Genomic DNA, 23,002 nt, shown 5'->3' with positions numbered 1-23,002 from the left:
CGCAGTTTCCTTGAGAGTGTGTGGCACAAGCTGTCAGCATAGTCTGTGTGGTATGTAGATTGTAATGGATTTTTTACCTTCAGTCCTTTCGGTATGATGTCCATCTGTTTGCATTTGGAGAGGAAGATGATGTCTGTCTGTATCTGTGCGAGTTTTTTCATGAAGTTGACAGATTTCCACTCTATACGGCTAAATTCAGTGCCTTGCATAATGACAGGTTTCAGAGTAGCAGCCGTGTTAGTCTGTATTCTCAAAAAGAAAAGGAGTACTTGTGGCACCTTAGAGACTAACAAATTTATTAGAGCATAAGCTTTCGTGAGCTACAGCTCACTTCATCGGATCCTTTTCTTTTTGAGAATACAGACTAACACGGCTGCTACTCTGAAACCTGTGATTATGCAAGGCACTGAATTTAGCCGTATAGAGTGGAAATCTGTCAACTTCATGAAAAAACTCGCACAGATACAGACAGACATCATCTTCCTCTCCAAATGCAAACAGATGGACATCATACCGAAAGGACTGAAGGTAAAAAATCCATTACAATCTACATACCACACAGACTATGCTGACAGCTTGTGCCACACACTCTCAAGGAAACTGCGGAACCAACTGATTAACATCCTCTACAGCAAACAGGGAAAGATTAGGAATGAGCTCTCAAAACTGGATACTCTCATAAAGAACCAACCTTCCACACAAACTTCCTCGTGGCTGGACTTTACAAAAACTAGACAAGCCATTTACAAAACACACTTTGATTCTCTACAAAAGAAAAAGGACACTAAGCTATCTAAACTACTATATGCCACAAGGGGCCACAACAATGGTTCCCGTAACCCACCCAGCAATATTGTTAATCTATCCAACTATACTCTTAGCCCAGCGGAAGAATCTGTCCTATCTCGGGGCCTCTCCTTTTGCCCCTCCACCCCCACGAACATGATACAGTTCTGTGGTGACCTAGAATCCTATTTTCGACGTCTCAGACTCAAGGAATATTTCCAACACACCTCTGACCAACATATTAACCCACAGAGACCTTCCTGCCAACACTACAAAAAGAAGGATTCTGGGTGGACTCCTCCTGAAGGTCGAAACAGCAGCCTGGATTTCTACATAGACTGCTTCCGCCGACGTGCACGAGCTGAAATTGTGGAAAAGCAGCATCGCTTACCCCATAACCTCAGCCATGCAGAACACAGTGCCATCCACAGCCTCAGAAACAACTCTGACATCATAATCAAAAAGGCTGACAAAGGAGGTGCTGTCGTCATCATGAATAGGTCGGAGTATGAACAAGAGGCTACTAGGCAGCTCTCCAACACCACTTTCTACAAGCCATTACCCTCTGATCCCACTGAGAGTTACCAAAAGAAACTACAGCATTTGCTCAAGAAACTTCCTGAAAAAGCACAAGAACAAATCCGCACAGACACACCCCTGGAGCCCCGACCTGGGGTATTCTATCTGCTACCCAAGATCCATAAACCTGGAAATCCTGGACGCCCCATCATCTCAGGCATTGGCACCCTGACAGCAGGATTGTCTGGCTATGTAGACTCCCTCCTCAGGCCCTTCGTTACCAGCACTCCCAACTATCTTCGAGACACCACCGATTTCCTGAGGAAACTACAGTCCATTGGTGATCTTCCTAAAAACACCATCCTAGCCACTATGGATGTAGAAGCCCTCTACACCAACATTCCACACAAAGATGGACTACAAGCCGTCAGGAACAGTATCCCCGATACTGTCACGGCTAACCTGGTGGCAGAACTTTGTGACTTTGTCCTGACCCATAACTATTTCACATTTGGTGACAATGTATACCTTCAAATCAGCGGCACTGCGATGGGTACCCGCATGGCCCCACAGTATGCCAACATTTTTATGGCTGACTTAGAACAACGCTTCCTCAGCTCTCGTCCCCTAATGCCCCTACTCTACTTGTGCTACATTGATGACATCTTCATCATCTGGACCCATGGAAAAGAAGCTCTTGAGGAATTCCACCATGATTTCAACAATTTCCATCCCACCATCAACCTCAGCCTGGACCAGTCCACACAAGAGATCCACTTCCTGGACACTACGGTGCTAATAAGCGATGGTCACATAAACACCACCCTATATCGGAAACCTACTGACCGCTATTCCTACCTACATGCCTCTAGCTTTCATCCAGATCATACCACTCGATCCATTGTCTACAGCCAAGCGCTACGATATAACCGCATTTGCTCCAACCCCTCAGACAGAGACAAACACCTACAAGATCTCTATCATGCATTCCTACAACTACAATACCCACCTGCTGAAGTGAAGAAACAGATTGACAGAGCCAGAAGAGTACCCAGAAGTCACCTACTACAGGACAGGCCCAACAAAGAAAACAACAGAACGCCACTAGCCATCACCTTCAGCCCCCAACTAAAACCTCTCCAACGCATCATCAAGGATCTACAACCTATCCTGAAGGACGAGCCATCGCTCTCTCAGATCTTGGGAGACAGACCAGTCCTTGCTTACAGACAGCCCCCCAATCTGAAGCAAATACTCACCAGCAACCACACACCACACAACAGAACCACTAACCCAGGAACCTATCCTTGCAACAAAGCCCGTTGCCAACTCTGTCCACATATCTATTCAGGGGATACCATCATAGGGCCTAATCACATCAGCCACACTATCAGAGGCTCGTTCACCTGCGCATCTACCAATGTGATATATGCCATCATGTGCCAGCAATGCCCCTCTGCCATGTACATTGGCCAAACTGGACAGTCTCTACGTAAAAGAATGAATGGACACAAATCAGACGTCAAGAATTATAACATTCAAAAACCAGTTGGAGAACACTTCAATCTCTCTGGTCACTCGATCACAGACCTAAGAGTGGCTATCCTTCAACAAAAAAGCTTCAAAAACAGACTCCAACGAGAGACTGCTGAATTGGAATTAATTTGCAAACTGGATACAATTAACTTAGGCTTGAATAGAGACTGGGAATGGATGAGTCATTACACAAAGTAAAACTATTTCCCCATGGTATTTCTCCCCCCCACCCCACCCCCCACTGTTCCTCTGATATTCTTGTTAACTGCTGGAATTAGCCTACCTGCTTGTCACCATGAAAGGTTTTCCTCCTTTCCCCCCCCTGCTGTGGGTGATGGCTTATCTTAAGTGATCACTCTCCTTACAGTGTGTATGATAAACCCATTGTTTCATGTTCTCTGTGTGTGTGTATATAAATCTCTCCTCTGTTTTTTCCACCAAATGCATCCGATGAAGTGAGCTGTAGCTCACGAAAGCTTATGCTCTAATAAATTTGTTAGTCTCTAAGGTGCCACAAGTACTCCTTTTCTATTTTGTATAGTACAGTATTAGAGGTCAATGATAGTTTGCAGTAAATAGCAGAAGTGTTAAAAAAAGAACTTATGCTGAGTTGGTAGAGGAAAATGTAATTGGGTACTTAAGGCAGAAAATAAGTGGTAGTGTATGACCAAATCTTGTTTAATTGCCTTCTTCCTTTTTACCATTTAAATTACTTTATTGAGTCAGTGTTTTGTGATTTATCCTTACAAAATTTCTGTAGGCATTGTGAAGCATCCTTTGTGAGTCCTACAGATATTTTTGTAAAAAAATTGTAAATCAATTTATAAGATTTTTTTTGTTCACACTTTCTCTCTCTCTCTCTCTCCATGCACATATATGCGCACCTTGAAAAGATAATTATTTTTTAAATTTGGTTTTGACAGTGGAGCCCAAACAACTTTCATATATTATAAACTCCACATGGATTCTCCAGTAATTACGTTCATAAACATAAGTATTTGTAATAGTTGTCTACTTGGAGGTCATGCAGCTGATTATGAGAGGGATTGGAATGCTCCATATCATAATATTCTGAAATTGATAAACTACTGCACCAAATTGTGGTGCATAACTTTCTACTAATGAGATTATCATTACACTAGTCAGATTTTCTTTTTCTGACTGACAGGTGAGGATCTTCTTTTCAATCCAGTATCCTTCTCAGTAACTATGTTGTTGTTTTTGACAAATTCTTATGGTTTTTAAGTATTTTGTTCCTTCTTCATTTCCTGCATTCCTTAATTTTTCTGTAAATTTTTTTTAAAATTTAAACTCAACTTTTTTGGTGTGTGAGAATAGTTTTCTATTTGGCATTTATTTTATTTATTTTTTTCTAGCTTCCAGAAAATATTTAAACCCTGAGTAGCAAACCCATTTGTTTTTAGCATTTGACATACATACATTCAAATGTTGGCCATTGTGGATAACTATAACAGCTAATTGCTTTGTTTTGGGGGTGTAATCGTGCCTCCATGGGTCACAACTGAGAATACCAAATTCAGGACAAACTGTTGAGAAATAGGGCAGATACACCCCAAAACTGGCAGTTATTCTCCCTTAAGATATACCAAACCAGCAACAAAAGTAAACGTCTGTTTCACCACACTGGTTGACAAGAAGTTAGAACAGCAGTTTCCTTAGGCATTCCAATCCTTGTATCACCACCAAAACACTAGACTTTAAGATGAGTGGTTCTTTACAACCAATTTCATCAAATGAAAGGTTCTTCTTATTCCAAAGGATCAGCCACAAACCCAGGTCAATATATAACTCAGATCTTAGCCAATAATCATGCTGTTGCCAATCCTTTAGTATGTAAAATCTAAGGTTTATTTATATAAACCTTATATATATTTATAAAAAGAAAGAAAGAATGAATGAAAGAAAGAAAGATGAGAGTTAAAATTGGTTAAAGGAATCAAATATGTACAATAATTGCAAAGTTCTTGGTTCAGGCTTGTAGCAGTGATGGCATAAATAAATAAAATTTATTTTCAGAAATAACAGAATTTGAAAATTGACTGTGAGAACCAACAAATAATGGACAAACTGCATTATCATGAAAAGATAAAAGTGAATGTAATTGCCAAAAAAATAAAAAAGCAGTATCTAGAAAATCAAATTAGAGTCCTCAAAATATCTGAAAATAAGAAAATTCCTAACTGGTTTTATTACATGAAGAATCTTATATTGTTTGTTCTTAGAATTAATGTCAATAAGAACCTCATTTACTAACCTACATAATTCCAAACTGAGAGACTGAAAAGAACTCTGGTAAGGGAGAAATTGTGGTTGTCAGCATTTCAGAACAAAGAGACAAAGATTGAATGCAGCATATGTGACAAAAGAAATCTGCATATAGTGTATGAAAACAAAACAAAACAAGACAAGAAAAGATTTAGTATCCCTAAAAAAAGGTCTAGATGAGGGTATAAATTCTGCAGTCCACTTCATGGCTAAGTGTTGGGCCATTTACCAGGAGACAGGCTATCTTTTCTGGGGCTAAGCTTCACATTTGAAATTACTAGAAACCTTCAGGTCCAACCAGAAACATGGGGAATTTAACAAACTAGAAGTCTCAGTTCACAGGTAACTAACCCAAAGATGTTTCCTCTGTTAGATAATTTCTGAGAAACTTTACTAACTGGATTTGAGATCCTGGATTCAGTTCTTTGGAGTTTAGAGGCAATACTTTCCCTTTATCTTCAGCAAACTGGGGATGAATGGAATTTTATAGTGAAGATTCAAGCCATCCCTCCTATTGCATTGTAATGTTAAAGTTTGCAAATTAGTAATGTTGTGACTTGTGAAAAACAGGAGACTTTTTATTGGTATTGCTGAAATTAGAAAAGTTTAATAATAACTGAGATAAGTATTGCAATGTGCTTGCGATTTTACCCTGCTGGATCAGGACCTTCTATATCATGTATTTTTTAATAGTATCCTTTCACTGTACTGTGAATATGGAAAGCCAATAATATAATTTTAAATCAATGCCACCACCATCAAACCTAAGTTGAGGTAATTATAACCATTCTATCTCACAAGTCAATAGGCATGGAGCACTTAATGGAGAGGCATATGATTTTTTAATATTATAATATGGAGCATTTTACATGCAGTAGCATAGACCCACAGGTGGAGAATGTATTACACATATTTAACTCTGGTGAGCAAAAATAACTTTTTTCTTTCATGCTTTTTACATAATTTTCCCCTTTCTTTTGTGGAACACAGGTCTTGGGCATGTTATCTTGGTTTGCATGTATGAGTGTTTTGTTCATAGGATATGAATATCAATACCAGTATTATATTCTTATTATACATAGATGAGTTATTAAATCCTTTAAGAAAAAGGTATTTAACATGATACAGGGGTGTCTGAAAGCCTTTAAACAACGAATATTTTCCTTATTAAAAGAAAACTGTTTAGGCTATGAATTTTCTGCTGTTTTGGATAATTAAAAAGAAGCTACAGTAAAGTGTGATTGAATCACAAAAACATTTGAAGGTCTAGCAAAAATTTCCAAAAGCAGTGAAAGGGAATTTGGGAATTTTTATAGTTCTCTAGGTCTGGCTACTTTATATAATCAAGTTAGTAAACTATTCTCCTCCCATAGTAATTTCATTCTGATTCAAGAGGACCAAAAACAGAAATCATGAGAGAAAAAAATGTTTTCATAGCAAATTAAACCATTTGGAGGCAAAATTTACTTTGCTAAACAGCATATATATAGCAGATTAGGTTGCCTTTAAAAAGGGTTTTAAAGTATCTGGTTCCAGAAGGGAGCATTCTGTTTTGGCTGAGGATAATAGAGTCTTGATATAATGATTATGCATAATAAACCATCATGTATAATTTTACAATATTTTCTGGAAAAATGTTTAAAAGTTTAACGTTATTCTAATGGTACAGTTTCTATCTTGTAACTATATAAAGGCCAAGGTGGCTGCTCAATAGTCATAGGCTGCAATATTGCCATGATCTCCACATGGGTATAGGCCTGTGCCTTCCAGGAGATCTGCCTCTGTACAGCTCTTTGCAGAACTAAAGCCTTAGAAAGTCCATTCCTCTGTAATTACATCAAGGAGCTTTGGCCCAGATTCACAAAAGTATTTAGGTGCCTAATTCCTTGCTGGAGGAATCAGCGAATATAGTGATTATGGGTCCCTGGAAACTATATTGTCAAGTGGCAAGAGAAGAGGGCTCTTCTAATTTTAATTATATTTACCAACAACAGAATTTGATAATATACAGAATTGCCATTTGTAGGTAGATTAGTAGCATCATATACACTTTACACAGTGGGAAACTGAGGCTCACAGAGATTAAGTGACTTGCCTTCAGCGGCACACTGATCTAGCAGATTACTGCTAAAATTAGTTGTCTGGAGACTTGGATTCCAGCCTAGATTCTGACAGTGACATGCTCTGTGTCCTTGGACAGATTACATCCTCGCTGAATTTCAGTTTCCTCATCTTTAAAAAGGGAGAAATTATATTTAATGACATTATAAAGTTGTTGCAAAGTCTAAATAATATTAGTAAGCTGTTACTTGTGCAAAATATTATTAGAGCCTCTTAATGGCCAAATAGAACTCAGGACTTCCAACCATGTTCTCATTGCACTGTGAAGACAGTAGCATCAGCTCCTCCTGTGGTAGCTTTACAAATTTGCAAATGCAAAAGTGACTTTTCACTTTTTCACAAATGTTCTAATAATGAATTTGTCCCAAAAAATTGAAGTTTTGGAAAATTTGTCCAATTGCATAAGAATTAGAGACCTTCAAAAGAGACAAACTTTATTTAAAAGAGTTCATGAAACAAAATGTTTTTGTCTGCTTAGGTGTTAGGAGGAATACAAATACTGAACTAAATCCTGCAAACTGGTACCCACATGAATAACTTCATTCATGTCAGTAATCTCAAACTCAGTGGGGCTATTGTGAGGAATGGAGTTATTCATATATGTAAATGCTTGCAGAATTGGGGGCAGAGAGTTAGTGGAAGGAGGGGAAGATTGACAGAGACTTCCTTTTTTGGTGTGGTAACCTCAGGAACAGGACTTTTAGGTGCCAGCCCATAATAGCATGCAGAATTGCCACAAGTGAATGCTGCTGATAATATTCTGCTGGAGACCCCTTCAATTCAAAAGCACTGCACAATCACTTAAGGATAGTAATTTATTGTTTTATTATATTAAAATTCACATCACTGAACATTATTTGAGCAGACTGATTGCCATTAAAAAGTAAACATTTATTCACAGTTATAGTTCAAAATAGGCAACAACTGGAGTATCTTTGCCAACATTGTTCAGTTACTGGGAATAAAAGTTGACTTTCTATTGGTGACCAAAGTATCAATGTTGTGGTTTAATTTCTGCTAATTACTGTGGTTTTCCTCTTTTGTATTTAATTTAGTTTGAAATAAATACCTTTATGGAAATCTTTAAGCATTAATATGGCCAGTCATAACTCCTCCACTCTAAACAGAAAAGTGTTTGCAAATTCACAGGTTCTAAGCATCCCTGTTACATGTATAGAGTTCATGTATTTTTTCTTGACATCACTTCATTTTAATATTTGTTTTGCAGATAAAGGCTTATATTCATATAATTCAGGTAAATCTTCAGCATGCCTGAAGTGTTTATTGCTTGCATATATATGCACAGTTTAAGTTGACATTTTATTGATGTGCTTATGCTACATACTGTGCATATTTTAAATTGCTAAAGAGTTCCTTGGCTTTCCTGTGTGCTTTTCAGTCATGTCCTTTGTACTGGCTTTATTTTTTCAGCATCTTAGTATTGGGAACACCTTGCTGAAAGTATAATATTTGTTTTGTCTGTCTCTATTTGAGGGGAGATAGAGATTTGATAGATAAGTTGTAGTATGTTTACTAATTATACTGGGGAAATATTAAGTTATTTTGGTCAGACATTTATTAAAATTGAAAACTTGTACTGAAGCTACTTTGTAAACTGTTTTAAATAGTTAAAGAATGCAGAAATGTGGTAAGTAAGATTCAGTTAATATCAGCATAAGTGTCTTTGTATATAGCTATATTATATCGTCCCAGTTGCAAATCATTTTGCTATATCTGAGAGAGAAAAGTGATGCTCTTAGCTTTCCTTAATTAAATATAAATAACCCAATAATGTAAAGCCTTCCTAATACAAACTTAAATTCTATCATACATTTCATGTGGGACTTTTCCAGGTCAAACAGTTTTAATTACATGAACTTCATTGAGATTTGGTTCACCTAATTATATTTTAATTATGTTTAATAAATGTAATACCAAGAAATTAAAGCTAATACTATGCCCACAAAAATCTCTTCAGCCACTGATAATCAAGTTCTCTGAATGAAACTGAGAGAGAGAGCTGTATGGTAGTCAGTTGTGGCTTCCTAAGTCTAAGACTGTTTCTGTTTCAAGCCTGGCATAAATTAGAATAATTTAAGGGCTGCACTAAACTAGACCAGGGGCTACATTCACTTCTTCTCCTTCTCACGTGTAAGATTGCCTATAGAGGCCCAATCTGGTAGGCGAGCACTGAGTCCACTTACCAGATCATGCTCTGCAGGCGAGTTAGGCAGAGGAACACATCTTCCCCTGGTTCTTGCATTGCTCTGGGGCATACGTGTTTGGTCACCTGGTGTGGAGCTGCTTTGCGCGTGATCAGAGGCAGAAACATAGATGCTTTGGGAATTTTATTGCAAAATTTTAGGTGCCAAGTGAACTTAGGCACCTCCAGGGTTTGATGGAAGCCAAGGCAGAGGGAGCAGGGAAGGTCTGGTGATTCCCAGTGGGGCCTGATTCTCGGATTTAGGTGCCTAAAGTGGCAGTTAGCCACCTAAGTCCTTTTGTGAATCCAGTCCCAACTGACTAAGCCACCAGTCAGGCCATCTACCATCTTGAGATACCTCTAACCACTGGACAATATTTTATTCTGATGTCTGTCTTAGTCTATCCTGTTGAATTTATTCCACTTTTTATATGTAATTAAATATACATTGGGCCTAAGACAGAGTGAGAAATGAGTCCGTAGTCCAGTGGTTAAGGTAAGTGGTATGATGGGATAACATGATTTTGGTAATTAATTGATCTTTAAATATTCATAGTAAATAGGCCTAATGGCCTGTGATGGGATGTTAAATGGGGTGGGATCTGAGTTACTACAGAACATTCTTTCCTGGGTATCTGGCTGGTGAATCTTGCCCATATGCTCAGGGTTTAGCTGATCGCCATATTTGGGGTCGGGAAGGAATTTTCCTCCAGGGTAGATTGGAAGAGGCCCTGGAGGTTTTTCGCCTTCCTCTGTAGCATGGGGCCTGGGTCACTAGAGGGAGGATTCTCTGCTCCTTGAAGTCTTTAAACCACGATTTGAGGACTTCAATATCTCAGACATAGGTGAGGTTTTTCGTAGGAGTGGGTGGGTGAGATTCTGTGGCCTGCGTTGTGCAGGATGATGATCAGAATGGTCCCTTCTGACCTTAGTATCTATGAATCTAAGGCACTCACATGAGAGGTGGTAAACTTGGGAGATGTCTGTGCTACCTTGCATGTAAAAGCAATATCTCCCTGGGATATTGATGACAGAACTATGCACAGTTCTCTACAACACTGTCTAATTTCTGGTCCAATGTGGAAAGTAGTTTCAGCAGGTCTTCTCTGCATGCTAAAGCTGACTGTCTTCAAAACATTTATAAATACAGAGTGATTTGGAAGAGGCTGGATAGCCATCTCTCTTGGATGGTTTAGACACAACAAATCCTGTATCTTGACATAGAGGGTTAGACCAAATGACCCTTGTGGTCCCTTCTAACCGTATGATTCTATGAACTGCAGTCTTAGAAAGTTTGGTAATGCCCTAAAATGTTATTCTGAAAACATGCTTTTTGAATATGGGTCCCACAGCCACCCACAGTAACTGGGAGTGGCAGAGGGTCCTGCCTGCCACTCATGGTGGCTGTGAGCTGCGGGCAACTCCCGCCGCTTGGGGAGTAAATTGACTAAATTGCAGTCTTAATCATGTTCACTCCGTTAGTCATTCGAGTAAGAAAAGGTTTCACTAGCTACCAGGACTGTGGACTCTGTGATGGATTTCCCCAGCTGGGGTGCCACCTGCACTGAGCCCCCATGCCGCACCAGCCTGGACTCCCTATACACTGTACTGCTGTGAGCAGCCTGCCAAGCCCTCTCCTAGGCTCCAGCACACATAGAGGTAGGGACACACCCAGCTGCAGTTATGTACACACAGGTTCTTTAACCAGCCGATGCATGGGGAGGCACAGCTAAGGCACCTCCCATTTCCTAAGGCACACATCTCCCTTGAAGTGTAAACCCCAAATTATACTGTCTTGCATTTCTCAGAGATCTGTATGGCATAAACTCATGACATTCGCCCCCTCCCTCAATGTGGAGAAGAAGCAGAAAGCTGTTGCATATCTAAGTTATGACTCCCACACACTGGTTTTTGACAAAGCCGAAATGAGTTTATTAACTACAAAAGTGATTATAATGGATAGCAAACATATTAAAGCAGATTACCTAGCAAACAAACAAAATACGCAAACTGAGCTTGGTATACTAAAGAGGTGGGATATGAGTAGCAAATGCTCACCCTAAATGATGATTCAAGCAGGCTGCAGAGATTCTTAAGGGGCCAGCTGCATTTGCTTACAGCTTTAAAAACCCCAGGTGTTCCTTTCCCAGGTTAAAAATCCCTTTTAGCCTGGGTCCAGCACTTCCCTCCAGTTCAGTCTTTGTTCCTCAGGTGTCTCCAGGAGTCTCTTTGGGTAGGGAGACAGTGAAGAACCACGATGATGTCACTCCCCTGGCTTAAGTAGCTTTTGCATAGGGCAGGAACCCTTTGTCTCAAAGCTGGGTTCCCACGCCTGGTCAGTGGAAAAACACTGGTATTCCAAGATGGAATCCAGTACCAGGTGACCTGATAGTGTCATAGCAGCCATGAGTCAGAGGCTGTTTACAGTGTCCTCAGGAACAGAGATTAGCTGCTTCTAAGGCCTATTGTTTTTTCCTAATGGCCCTTTAACCTGAATGGGCCCTTCCCAGCCAGCTGTCTAGACTGACAGTCTTTTGCCTAGTGGGTGTTCCCCAGGCGTAAACACATTTGTAATACAGATATATAGTCAATATTCCTAACTTCAGATACGAAAATGATACATGGGTACAAATAGGATAATAATATTACAGTAAACCTTTCAAATGATATCTCACATGATCTATCTTGCATAAAATACATCAAAATTATGCCATAATCATATCATAATAATATCACTGTGAAAAATATGGGGTGCAGTGTCACAGGATCATTCTAACACAGCCAACCAAAAAGAAACTTGTTATGCATTTGATGTGTAAAACAGAATAACTTAGTTTGCTTTTGTTCAATTTGGTACTGTATTACTTGCAGTAAGATAAAGAGAGATGTCTTGGAAGAAACATAGGAAACACATACAGTATTTACACCAGTAAGTTGCCATATTTACAGAGTTATTTTTATCCCTATCATTTCTCTTTTTAAAAATGGGTTGTGATATTTGGGTAATTTATTCCTATTAGACCTGACCCAGAGATTACTGAAGCCAATGAGAGTATTTTCATTGACTTCAATGGGCTTTGGAGGAGGCCAGTTATTCCTTGAGGTAATTTTTAAGGTTTAGACTGGATAATCATATAGTATGGTGTGTATTTTGTTTTCAACACACAAATGTAATAAGTTATAATGAAAGACAATATTCACCCTAGAATGGGATGATTTGTTAATAAATTATATTCTAGGACACTTAATTAGTGCTATTCCTTACGTTAAAATAGAGCCAAGATAGAATTGAAGGATAGAGGCAATGATCCATTTATATTCTGTAAGACTATCAGTCTTGAGTCCACCCTTGATCTGTCACAACATGGCTGTCACATACACCATACTAATGGAGTTTGAACTGGTTTCAGAGCAGAGAATGACTCCCTTTTTGCATTTACATAATACATACCTGCCTTTAAAAAACATCTTGAAATATACATATGAAAAGTGCTAAATAAGAACTTGTTATTATTATTATTTATTACTATTTATTATCATTTCTTGGGAATAATTTATTTGTGAACATGTTTCATTTTCAACAATACCAGATAAACCTGAGATTGATTTTTTTTTTGCCTTGTTAGCGTTTATTCTAGTTGCTCAGATTAAAAAGGGGTAATTTTACAGGGCACAGGTAAGAAAAGATAGAAATCTGCGTCTTCAGAGCTCTGATGTGTGATTCCAGAATTGCATCTTCAATGGGCTATAAAGGAAAAAACCATCAGAATTACTAAATAATACCACACTTGCAAAACTTACAAGCAGTTTTAAAGTCTGCAGCCACTATTTACAGTAGTATCTTATACATTGATTCCAATGAGGGATCTGAACCTTTCAAACTTTTTCTGTTTCTAGGGCTAATGAGAGACATTTTAAATAAACACTCAGTTTGGTCTGACTACTTCACAAAACTTACCAATTCCAGGCAGTATTTTTGCACATCGCTCTGTTCAGACAGACATTTTATTTCCTCCATCCTACTTAAAAACATTAATGTCCAAAGGGAATTTTTTTAAGTGAAAATTTTCTTATCTTTTTAAAATAACACCCCCCGAAAAAAACACCAAATCCAAAAAACCACTTCCTCTACACTTGATATTTTGATGATTCTTTAAAAGTTAATAAAAACATTTTATTTTCATCCTTAAAAATGCATATCTTGTCTCTAGAATATTTAACATAACATTCTAAAATATATTAAGACAACCCTGTTAATTGAAATTATAAAAACATATAATAGTAATATTAATTCTAATAATTAATTAACAAGATATGCTCATGTCTAATAAAATATTGCTTACTGAAAATCACTGCAGCACTTCTCAGCCAGACTGGCTGTGACCCTTCTTTCATGACAAACTTCTTTGTCAGTTTGCCTCCAGCGTGAAGGATTCTGGTATTTTACACTCCAAGATATACCAGACCAATCCTTTGTCTTTATTCATAAATTGGACACCCCCTGCTGTTTTTCTTCCTGTAGATTTCCTCTCTTGTATTGCACAAAATCTAAACCTGCAGCTGATTCAGTATGCAAATAGGCATGCACTGTGAGGCATAGAATACATAAATGATCAGACAGGGAAATAGGTATCAGTTACCTCTTGCCTGAAAGTAACGTTTCTGAGGTATGTCACCTCCTGGTGACCTGTCTTAATTCTAAGACTTTAAGAACATAATTTTCAGTATAAATATATAACGCCTTAAATATTATCCATACACACATTTCACAGTGATTAAGGTGACCAGTAGGCTACTGCATCTTAGTGTAGACCTCACATGCTGCCTTCAGTGAACTATTATGCAGCTATGTGACCCAGAGGATCCATATAAAACCCTATTCAGATGATGTGTCCTCTGCAAATTGGCATAAAGGGGTCCCTGGGTCACAAAGTAGCTAGTAGGGGTTAAGGTGTGTTATAGTTTGTTTTTTGTGCTGGTGCCAGGGGGGATGGAAGCATGTACTCCTGTCCGTCTTCCACCCTGGTGTTATCAGTACCATATGGAAGGCTCTCTACTGGGTCGAGAACATCAGGGACAATATTACAAGTGTGTCTGATTCTCTTTCCCTGTGGGTTAGGCTAGATTTTTATGGAAGGTCCCCTCAGGAGCTCTATAATTAGGGAATAATCAGATCCAAAATTGCCTTTAAGTCAAATTTAAGTATTCTCCTTAATTACGCTGTTTACAGTGCGTCCTTTAGGAGTATGGAACCAGCTCCTTCACTCTCGTCCTGATTCTCTGGGTCTTCCCTAGCGGTAAATTGTTCTTTTTCCTTGTGTTAATCCAACCAATGGACTTCAAAGGAAAAGCAACAAGCCACATGCGTGGAAATTTAAAATTATTTACATAACCTATTAAACTAATCATAGTCAGTCTATCTTAAAGTTATACATTACAGTAAGAGTAGGCCTGGCTTTCCTTGCATTGATAATTTTCAGGTTCTTAACTGTGCTTAAAAATTGGTATATTATATAAACAATAACAATTAACATCTTTCTAATGCAATTACAGAATTAATTTAGTAACAAAACAAGTTAACTGTTATACACTTAAAGAGTAAAAATTACATTTCCAAGTTAAACAGCTTTATTTGAGCAGTGAAGGGCTGAATTGTAGATTGTGGGCTTTGAGCTGGAGGGGAATGAGCATCAATCAAATATAGTGATCAATTCACACTCCTCATCGAAAATTCCCCACTGTAAAGTGGCACTATGCACCAGGGGGACACATCTTCTTCATGGGATCCCCAATCTGGCTATATGCCCCTGATTCTATTACAATAGGGTTCTCTCTTACTGTGGAGTTGGGGGCTAGGATCCACCCTAAGAGATATGCGAATAATCTCCATTCCCCTGAGTAGTGATTCTTCTTAGACTCTATGTCTTGGTTTTACCCCTCAAAACTACTATTTCTCTGTATCTTCCAGGAAGATTAATCGTCCCTTTCCTACCCATCAGAAACCTTGCACACACGTCAAGGACTGGTGGAAAGTAGGTTAAGTCTCATAGCTAGTGACCCTATTGGATGATTGCAAACAGCCTGAGCTGACACACAGTTGTGACCATGTAATCATTTGTTAATATGTATTACTACAGAATGCTAAAAAATAAGGATTTCCTTGTCCTCATTTAAAAAAAAATACATTATCTTTTATTAATGGTTGAGTATCACCGACACGTTAGTATACAGATTTGAACATTCCAATATCAGCAATAAAACAAGTTGGGCAGAGCTGTACTTACAAGATGCCAAAGAAGAAAGAGATAAGTGTGTGTAAGTAAAATTAAGCCAAACAGAGGCTAACACATTTATTTGTCATACATGACCTATATTTTAGGTCTAATTATGGATTTAGAATCTGCTTTTGCAAACTAAGCTCTAGCTATTTTAACAAGTGTTGTGCTTGCTGTGGTACAATTAAAATACCTCTTTTCCTCTGAATTTTCACAGCTATAATTTGTCTTGCAGGATGCAAACTATGCATATGAAGCTGCTAAGCTCTAATAATGATTATCATTACCTTTTAGAAAATGTAGCATTCATTTAACATAATAGCTATAATTCATCTTCCAAGTGTTTATATACGAGTTTAGCTATATTGCAAACAAGAAAAAAACAGCATAACTTCGGTATTTTGCAGCTGGATTTCACTCTTTCACTTTTGAACTATTGCTTTATAGATTTCAAGGAAAATAGTTAATGTGTCACTAATTAATAACCATTACAATAATATACATATCTTTCTGTTCCAAGGATCCTGTATTGATTCTCCTTGTATTTATTTATATATTTTTGCCAAGTTGTGTAGTCTAAAATGCATTTCATTTGGTTATTATTATTGCCTGAGCAGTTCTGACTTACAGTAATAACAATGGTACGTTTGTGACCATTCTTTTTCTGCAGGATCCAAAAGAATCAGTGATAGTGAAGTTTCTGACTATGACTGTGATGATGGAATTGGTGTAGTTTCAGGTATGAATTTCTAAATGCATTCTTCTAGTTTCAGTAAAGAGCTTTCTTATTTATAATTTACTATGATTAATTTAATGTTGCTTTTCTGGTAGAAAATAAATCGGCACTCAGTACACATTTTTCTAAGAAAAAGGCAGAATGCTGTGAGCTAGCTTTTCTTAATGCATTAACTACAAAAATGACATGTAAAAGGGAAAAGCAATGATCCCTTTTCCTTTTTTGGCTTCTTTATAATGTATTTTGTTCAAAAGAATGAAAAAAGAGTTTTATTTTGTTGTGCTTTCTTTTTAACTCAGAATTAATGTTACCTGGAAGACTATATGGTGAAATCATAGTGAAATAGTGAAAACACTGGAGACAAGGGCTCAGAAAGCTGAACATTTGAGAGGGGAAGGGAATTTTAGCCATATTTTTTAAAAAGTCTATTTGTTTTGTTAACAGGCGTTTTGGTGTTTCATGAGTATTTAAGACAAAAAATGTTGTTGGCAAAAATCCAACACCCCCACCTCTTCTAAGAAGATGCAAAGGGCTCACAGTATAGAATTCTTAGTTCTCCAAGACATCCATCAGTAAAACCAGAAGAGACTACATTTTGCATTTCTGGATATTTCTAAGATAATAAATAGAAAAAAACAACAATTGTTTCTATAAAGAAAAAATAACAGTAATAAAACCCATACACTATCATTTTGAGTCTTTAAACATCCCACAGAAACAAAAAGGGACATCCTGTGACAGGAAAAAATCCTTATGCCAGTTGTGTTTAATTCTTTCTTTTGCAAGAGGCACCATTCTGGACTGGAGTGCTTTTTGTAGTTGTCTGGATTGTTAGCTCAGTCTCCAACATTTCTAGTTTTTTTCACACCTAGTTCCCCCTTTTTGTTGCAGCCCACCTTTGGCCCCATATCTATCACTACCTCATGGTCGTAGGCCTTGTCTACAGTGGAGAAAGGAATTATGTTAGAAATCATTATTAACTAACAGATCTAACTAACAGAATGTAAAACACAATTTAGTACCTAATGTGTTCACTAATTATGAGTAACTTGAGGATCCTCATTACCATAACCAGCTAATACATTTTAAAACTTGTCCTTGTCAACACTAGTTGCTACACATCATATTAGTTAACACATTTCTAACATGATGCATCTTCCTGGTCTATACAAGCCCTAAGAGGGAATTCTGCTGCATAGTAGACACAACCAGCTGGCAGTTGTGCCTTTGAAGAAGTATGTTTGATGGTGTAGGGATTGCAGCTGAGATATGGTTCCATATGGCTGGCCCCTTTTTTATCTTTTGTCTCCGGGCTCCAATTCTGTCTCCTCAGAGGAGATTTCATTCTGGTTCCTTTGCATTCATGGGCAGGCATCAAACAGATAGCCCAACCTCCAAAGTGAGCACCAGGCCTGAGCCAAGGTTCACAAAACTGTGTACAATGAGGGTGATCTGAAAACCGTTGGTTTCATCCAAGTTTAACTGCGCCATAATTCAGTTACATTCAGCTTTCCAGGATGCAACCGGTCATTGTTTCCACCTACCCATAAGCTTCTGTATGTTTGAGAGTACAGGAAGAATAGTTGTAGGGTACTTCTCCTCACTCTGCAAGGTGTTCTTTAGGAGTTCCTTCACCCTTCTCCTTTTCTGGCATCATTCTCAGTGGCCAAAGAGGCCATAGATTTCTCCTGCCCTAAGCCTGTTTCCCAGATCACAAAGAAACTGTGAAGGAATCCTGGGAGAAACATGATTTGAAGATAGCTTTTCTTGATGCCTCCTTGGACCTGGTGACTTTTTCTTCTCTACTGCTTACCAATAATCTTATGGGCAGAAGAATTTTATGAAAAGCACAATTCCAATCTGAACAGTGCCTTATAGCCTGCCCCTTATAGGAAAAAAGCTATTTAGGGAAGATCAAACCCTGTAGACTGTCCAGGATGAGAAAAATTCTGCTCCAGAATGACCAAAGTATCATATTCCTTCTCCTAGCATAAAGAACACTCAGGTTGCTGTTAGTTTCCCTTCAAGTCTCACTAAAGACCAAGGTTACAAATATCTCACCATGAAATAGTTCTCAGGAACAAATCAAAACCGGAAGAGTTTGCAGACCAAGCCATGGAGAGCTTTTGATCCCAGGGCTCTGAAACTTCCTCCTCTCCTTTCAAGAGAATTTTTCTACTTCCCTTCTTCAGATAGCACTTGGTACAGATCTCAGAAGACCATTAGGTTCATTTGGTGAGTTCTTTAGATTAGTTTGTGGATTTAATGAATATCCAGGTCTCTGCCCCCCTCGCCCCAATCTCTCTACCTAGAAAACAGTGAGGAGAGGAAGCAGCACGGCAGTCCTTCTGGCATATTCAGTCCATAACAGAGAGACAGTGATTCTTGGAGATCTGATTGCTCCTAATTGCTGTGCCAAAGATGTCAATAGGAGTTTATCTTAGTTTAGATCTGAAGTGACTCAACTTCTAGTGTGTGCTCAGCCATCACCATAGTAAGGCCTGGGGGATTGCTGTTGCCTCTGTAGATTCTAAAGATGAATGCTTTCATATTCCCATTGCTCAGTTGCCTCAGAAATACCCCATTTAACTTGTGGGGAAAATCAGTCCACCTGGCCTAATGTCAGCACCCCAGTCCTCACAGACTCTCTCACTACTAATTCAGCCAAACACATACTAGAAATGTCATCCATAGATTTAGTAATTTGGGACACAAAAATCTGTTAATATGCATCATGGTACCATATTGGAGCAATGGAACCCAAAGAATGATCTGCCAGCCACAATCTTACTCTCACCAGTGGTCAGGCAGTCCTTGTTGTGATTGGAAAGCAGTACTACTGCTGCAGGATTTTCAGACAGTCCTGATAACATCCGATGCAAGCCTGCAGAGATGAGTAGCTGTCCGGTCCTGGTTACATGAAGACACTTGGTCCCATCAGGAGAAGTGTCTCCAAGTCAGCCTACTGGAACACAAGGCAGTGGGGTTTGCCCTTCAAACATTCAGAAATGAAATCCTGAATCTCATAGCCCTGTTGTGTATGGACAACACCCACTGTAGTTACTTATATTAATAAGCAAAGAGGCATCAGGAGTAGAAGACTGATACAGGAAGCATTGACTTTAGTTCAGTGTGCAGAAGATCACCTGCTGTTCAACATGGCAATGCAATGGACAGGCTTTCTCGAGTTGCAGGTTAATCAGTCGAGCCAACAGATACAGGACATTGAATCTGCAGGACTTCCAATCAGTAAGCAATCAATGGATCACCCCAGCAGTGGACCTCTTGTGACCACCAAGATCCCTAGATTCTTTGATCGGTACATGAAATCTCAAACCTGGGCAAAGCAAACCTTCTCTCTCAACTAAAGAGGCCTGCTGATGTATGCTGTTTCTCCTTTCCCCATGAAGGAAAAGGAGTCCTGTGAAGGAGAAGATGGACAAAGGAGTACTCATTCTAATAAATCCCTGACTTCCCTTATTGGTCAAAGGATTCAAGGCTACTGATGATCACACCCACAGATCTGATTTTTCTCCAGGAAAGTAGAAACTCAGGTCTACTTTTGCATGAACTGGTGTCATACAGTGCACCGAGTAAACTGCATGTAAATGTCTGGCTTATGAAAGGAAAGACCTGAAACTATAGGGGCTTCAGACAGATTACAGATAAATATCCCCCTTTAGACTTTACCACAAAAGTTGGGATAAGTTTTATTGGTATGTAGGAAAGGATTGGAGAATGAATCTGAAATCCTGTTCCATTTCCTGTGCCGTTTCCATTTACCAGAGGTTTATACTCTTAGTGAACAGATGTCTGAGGACAGTGAAATTATTTCAGCAAAGCCTCATTCTATAGAACCAGTGCTTAACTTAGTTTTTCATAAGGTGTTTTCCTTTCTTCAAGTCATTAGTAGTGTTAGTTCCCTTCTTTTGGATTTCTGTTAAGCTGTCCGTTACTTCTATTCTTGGTGGCCATTACTTCAATTATGAATATACGGGAGCGAGCTGCTTTCCTGATCATGCATAATGACAAGGTATGCCTCAGAGAGTTACAAGTTTGACTCTTGAAATTAGCTCTAGATTCCTCTGAAATCAAGCCATTAATCTCGCTTCCTTTTGCTTTCAGCCAGCATCCCCAAAGGAGCCCTTATGGTATAAACTAGGTCAGAGGTTCTCAAACTGTGGTCTGCGGACCACCAGTGGTCCACGAGCTCCGTTCAAGTGGTCTGTAGATAGTTCCCTCTAAGATGTGCACCTGGACAGCCACCTGCCTAATTAGTGGAGCTGCGCAGGCATGGCTTCAGTAATTAGGTGACTGGACCCTGGAGAAGATGCACATGTAATGTGAGGTGGTGGCCTTGGGGGAATATGGGGTAGGTGGGAGAGGGCAGTGGGGTGAGAAGAGGGGATGGGGGGATTTTGGGACGTGCAGGGCTGTGGTGACCAGACTTTCCCAAGCTCTAGGGCTGTGGCTGTCATGGAGAGATGGTCCTCCTTCCCAGCCTCAGCTCCGTGTCTGCTGTGGCAAGGGAGAGACCCCCCTCCTTCCCAGCCCAGCTCAGGGGCTGCTGCAGTAGGGGAGACCCCTCTCCTTCCCAGCCCCAGCATGGGGGCTGCTGCAGCAGGGGAGAGAGGGCACATCTATCACATTAGAAAGGTAAGACTACTGATTTTAAAATATGAGTTGTGTGCTTTTATTTGTAGAACAAAAAAACCTTAATTATTAAGGTTTTTTTTAATATAGTGCTTTTATCCAAAGCTCTTTACAATAGTTAGCTAATGGTACAAACAACATCTGGAAAGATCATTAAGTGGTCCACTGAGACCCTTGGCAATTTTCAAGTGGTCTGCCAAAAAAAAAAAGTTTGAGAATCACTGCACTAGGCGTAATTATAGCTGTTTCATTCTGTTCACACAGAACTGCAGACCTCTGGAAATCAGATTTCCTATTTGTACTCCTCAAGGGCCAAAGGCAGGAAATGCTATATTTCAGTCATAACTAGAATGGTTACTCTGTTGTATCAAGTAATTAGACTTAAGTTTATCCTTACAGAGTCAAAAGTCTGTCAGAGGGATGAGTGCCTCCTAGCCAGAAAGAGTCTGCTTTTGTGGATGAGATTTGCCAAGCAGCACTTTCATGCTTCATTCAGAGGAGATGTTTGTGTGCCTACAGGCATAGCTGCTAGACTACAGGCTAGATTTTCAAAGGTATGTAAGTGCCTAAAAATGGGAGTTAGATCCTAACCTGCTTAGATATCTTTAAATATCACAAAAGATGCCCCTCTGCATCTTAGGGCACCTAAATACGTTTGAAAATTTGGCCATGAGAGTTTTAGGACTCGTAGCGCAGAGCAGCATAGCCTTGGTAATCTCATTAGTTAGTCCCTCCTGATGTTGGTTAGATGTATTGCTATGCATACACCTGTCCAACTTTGTGGGACTTCATCACAGAAAAGGACATTTTGGACCTGGTTTTCAAATGTCTAAGCTCTGTTTGCATACAGTTGTTGTGTCGGGGTCAGGGGGAGCCATCTGCAACTCCCTGAGTCCCAGTAACTTGGCTCCAGTACAAGTTACAAATTCAAGGAAACAGTCTGCCCCATTCAGGCCATGACAGTCTCCTCCCTCTCTATTTACCAAGAGCCGGAGGGGCAGCTAGTGCAGGAAGCAGAGGAGCCACCTCTGTGATCTTTCAGCTACAAAAGGGGGGATTTTCCACTGGACATCTCTGGCCAGTTTAAATTCATTGTGTGGCACATAACCCTTTATTATTACTTTGTGATTTATGTTTTGAGCACACCAGTTAATTTTATCCAGGCTGTGATTTTTTCAGAGTTCATTCAGTTCAATTACAGTAGTAATGGAAGGTGCTAAAAAAGTTATCAATATGGGCTGAAAGATGGAGCAAAGAAGGATAGCTGGGTGTGAAAAATCTAGCTAAATAAGGGATAGAGTTACTTATATTTAAATAGTCCAGTCCAAAATGGTGCCCCCCCCACACACTGGAAGAATTTCAGTTTGCAAGAAAGACCAAAGTCTCCTTTATTTAGCTTGTTTTCTTAATCCTTTTGTGGTAGTTAAGAAGAGTACCATGACCGCATACTCTATGTGATGAAAAGTGCATAATTTCATTTTGAAATCCTTCAACATAGTAGCAGTCCATTTTGTAGTATTAAGAGTTTGGGAGGCAAAGTTGGGATCATACTTTTATCTCACCTAAATGAGTTTTTTTCTAGGTTAGTGGATAGCCTTTGTGATTTCCTCCTTTCTTTTGTACATTATTTGAAAACAAGTTAACTCTTTCAAAACGTTAAACTATCCCTGTTGTTCGTTTTGAGTGTTGATTCTTAAATAAAGCTGATAATGACTATTCATCTACTTCATCTGAATTTGTTCTGTTCAGCCACTTACGATATCCAGGTTTCAGAGTAGCAGCCATGTTAGTCTGTATTTGCAAAAAAGAAAAGGAGTACTTGTGGCACCTTAGAGACTAACAAATTTATTTGAGCATAAGCTTTCGTAAGCTACATCCGATGAAGTG

The 23,002-nt window shown here is 39.0% G+C and overlaps 1 protein-coding gene across 23 annotated transcripts in view; it reads left to right on the top strand.

Annotated features, from left to right (window-relative positions):
* Positions 1–23,002, top strand: part of RIMS2 (regulating synaptic membrane exocytosis 2) — a 786,041-nt gene that overhangs the window by 476,036 nt on the left and 287,003 nt on the right. For 18 of the 23 annotated variants that reach the window (XM_043507443.1, XM_043507442.1, XM_038389642.2 and 15 more), the window contains one exon: positions 16,397–16,465. In XM_043507443.1, coding sequence (XP_043363378.1) covers positions 16,397–16,465 — 69 coding nt within the window. Of the gene's footprint in view, positions 1–8,476; positions 8,504–16,396; positions 16,466–23,002 lie in introns of all 23 variants that reach the window. The other 5 variants (XM_043507439.1, XM_043507441.1, XM_043507440.1 and 2 more) reach the window with 1 other exon arrangement.

Source organism: Dermochelys coriacea, chromosome 2 (genome assembly GCF_009764565.3).
Source record: "Dermochelys coriacea isolate rDerCor1 chromosome 2, rDerCor1.pri.v4, whole genome shotgun sequence".
NCBI lineage: Eukaryota > Metazoa > Chordata > Testudines > Dermochelyidae > Dermochelys > Dermochelys coriacea.
The sequence above is the reverse complement of the archived record's forward strand: the minus strand, read 5'-3'. Positions and strand labels throughout refer to the sequence as shown.